The sequence below is a fragment of the Malurus melanocephalus genome, unplaced genomic scaffold (assembly GCF_030028575.1).
Source record: "Malurus melanocephalus ecotype Western Australia unplaced genomic scaffold, MMel_1.1 scaffold_808, whole genome shotgun sequence".
Classification (NCBI taxonomy): Eukaryota; Metazoa; Chordata; class Aves; order Passeriformes; family Maluridae; genus Malurus; species Malurus melanocephalus.
This window is the reverse complement of record NW_026624040.1, coordinates 192,668-195,663: the sequence shown is the minus strand read 5'-3', so window position 1 is coordinate 195,663 and position 2,996 is coordinate 192,668. Positions and strand designations below refer to the sequence as shown.

General features: G+C 56.6%; 1 protein-coding gene across 1 annotated transcript in view; it reads left to right on the top strand.

Moving 5' to 3' along the window:
- Positions 1 to 2,996, top strand: part of CD34 (CD34 molecule) — a 21,308-nt gene that overhangs the window by 9,017 nt on the left and 9,295 nt on the right. The window contains exons 2-3 of the mRNA XM_057385310.1: positions 971 to 1,105; positions 2,862 to 2,994. Of these exons, the coding sequence (XP_057241293.1) occupies positions 971 to 1,105; positions 2,862 to 2,994 (268 nt within the window). The remainder of the gene's footprint in view (positions 1 to 970; positions 1,106 to 2,861; positions 2,995 to 2,996) is intronic.

The following is a 2,996-nucleotide window of genomic DNA, read 5'->3' as shown; positions in this document are numbered from 1 at the left end:
GACCCCCCGTGACCTCAGGCTTTGCCCTCCCCAAACCATCCGTGCTCCCTGGAGCTGACCCAGCCCAGTCCTGATGCTCTGAGGTGGAACAATTCTCCCCAGGCCCATCCCCAGTGCCAATCCTGCCGCCCTCAATGCCCCAAGAGCAGCAGATCCCGCCCAGGACCTGCCGGAGCTGCTCCATCCCTCGGGGTGGTTTGGGAGGATGAAGTAACTTTTCTTGGAGCTGGGACTCCCCTGGGCAGAACTACAAATGAAACAACACATTTTGTATGATTTTCTCGTTAGTGCCTGGATAAGAATCTTAAACGCCAAGAGCCCTGGGGTAGAGACTGGAGCTGTTTGTTCAAAGTGGGAATAGATCTCAGGGAGAGGGGAGGTCAAGGAATGAGGAGAAATGCATTTTCCCTGACTCATGTAGCTCATTTCAGAAGGACAAGCTGCAAGTGTCGTCCCCGTTACCCAGCAGGAAGCAATRTATAAACTTTACGTTCGAACAGCAAAGCGCTCTCCAAACATTCTGCTTTACCTCCAAAGATGTTTTCRCTCATGAGTCAGGGCTGATCCCAAGCCAGTGGGAATGTTTCTATTTACTTTGAGATTGTGCCTGCAACTGTAAATCCAACTTATCTGTCCTGAGGCACACAAGTGATCCCGTCCAAGGCTCGGTTCTTTCCTCTCAGGATTAGAAACCCAAAGCACGATGAAATCCAGCTTTGTGCAGGGCTTTGTGAGCGAGCTGAGGATGGGATGAGGGGAGGAAGGAGCCTGTCCTTGTCCTCCTGAGAGCTCTGGAGGGCTCTCCCTGCTGAAATGTTTCACCCCCGAGCTTCTCCCAGATGTGCTCCCTGGCTTCCTGCCAGTTTGGGGCAAGAAAAGGCGAATTTGTGAGAGCAGCTAAACCTTTCCTGCCCTCCCTCAGGGCTGGGCTGGGGGTTCAGCAGCCCCTAAGAGTTTTCTCTCCCCTCAGGCTGCGCTGCTGGGAGCCCGACAGAGACCCCCACCCCAACAGCCACGGGTGGGGACACCACGAGTGGCACAGCCAGCGGAGAGACTGATGTCACCACAGCCAGCAGGGACATCAGCAGTGCCACAGCAACATCTGGTAACCTCCCTCTCTGTTCCCCCTGTGATCCCTGGTAGCATTTGTAGGAATAATTAGATTTAGTAAGCGCACAGGCTCGCGCTGTTAAGGCATGTTTATATCAATAGAAATAAAAGCTTTAATTCCATCCCAAAAATGCCACCTGGGGACAACCAACCCAGGCAGCTCAGCCCCATCCTGCTCCAAATAAAAAGTTCATTGATGTTCATCTCTCCCCACGGGTTGGAAAAGCACCTGTAAGAGTCTGTCAGCCTTTGGGGGCAGAGGACAATGGGGAATGGCTTCAAGATGAAGGAGGGTGGGATTAAATTAGATATTGGGGAGGCCCAGAGGGTGCCCAGAGAAGCTGTGGCTGCCCCTGGATCCCTGGCAGTGCCCAAAGCCAGGCTGGACATTGGGGCTGGAGCAGCCTGGGACAGTGGGAGCTGTCCCTGAGATGATTTTTAGGGTCCCTTCAACCCAAACCATCCTGTGAGCCGACGATGGGAGGTGCAGCTGAGGCTTGGAAAGGTTCTGGAGCAGGGATGGGAGGATGCAGGGATGGGAGGATGCAGGGATGGGAGGATGCAGGGATGGGAGGGTGCAGGGATGGGAGGATGCAGGGATGGGAGGATGCAGGGAGCCTTGGGATCGACACCTCCTGAAGCCTCGGGGCACGGGGGAGCTGGGGGTGATGGCGGGGAGGGGACAGCAGTGGCACTTTGTGATGGCCGGGTATGGAGGGGTGTGACAATCCAGGGGACACTGAGGAGTGTGTGACAATCAAGGGGACACTGAAGGGGTGTGACAATCAAGGGGGCACTGAGGGTGTGACAATCAGGGGGGCACTGAGGGTGTGACAATCCAGGGACACTGAGGGTGTGTGACAATCAGGGGTGTGTGACAATCAGGGGGCACTGAGGGTGTGACAGTCAAGGGGCACTGAGGGTATGACAGTCAAGGGGCACTGAGGGTGTGACAATCAGGGGACACTGAGGTTGTGTGACAATCAAGGGGGCACTGAGGGTGTGACAATCAGGGGGGCACTGAGGGTGTGTGACAATCAGGGGTGCACTGAGGGTGTGACAATCAGGGGGGCACTGAGTGTGTGACAATCAGGGGGCACTGAGGGTGTGTGACAATCAGGGGGACACTGAGGGATGTGTGACAATCAAGGGGACACTGAGGGGTGTGACAATCAGGGGACAATGAGGGGTGTGACAATCAAGGGGGCACTGAGGGTGTGTGACAATCAAAGGGCACTGAGGGGTGTGACAATCAGGGGGACACTGAAGGGGTGTGACAATCAGGGGACAATGAGGGGTGTGACAATCAAGGGGCACTGAGGGGTGTGTGACAATCAGGGGGACACTGAAGGTGTGTGACAATCAGGGGGGCACTGAGGGTGTGACAATCAGGGGGCACTGAGGGTGTGACAATCAAGGGGCACTGAGGGGTGTGACAATCAGGGGGCACTGAGGAGTGTGTGACAATTGGGGGGCACTGAGGGTGTGACAATCAGGGGGCACTGAGGGTGTGTGACAATCAGGGGACACTGGGGGTGTGACAATCAAAGAGGCACTGAGGGTGTGACAATCAGGGGACACTGGGGGTGTGACAATCCAGGGGACACTGAGGGTGTGACAATCAAGGGGGGCACTGAAGGTGACAATCAAGGGGACATTGAAGGTGACAATCAAGGGGACACTGAAGGTGACAATCAGGGGGCACTGAAGTTTCCCCATCCCCTTTCCTTTGCCTTTGTCCCAAACTGCAGCCGCCGCGGGCTCCGTGGCCACCAGCCCCAGCTCTCCGGGGCCCGGGGGACAGCTGAGAACGACCCCCCAGCCCAACCCAGCGCCCACATCGCCGCCGGGCTCCTCTCCGCAGCCGCAGCCCCGCAGCCCGGGGG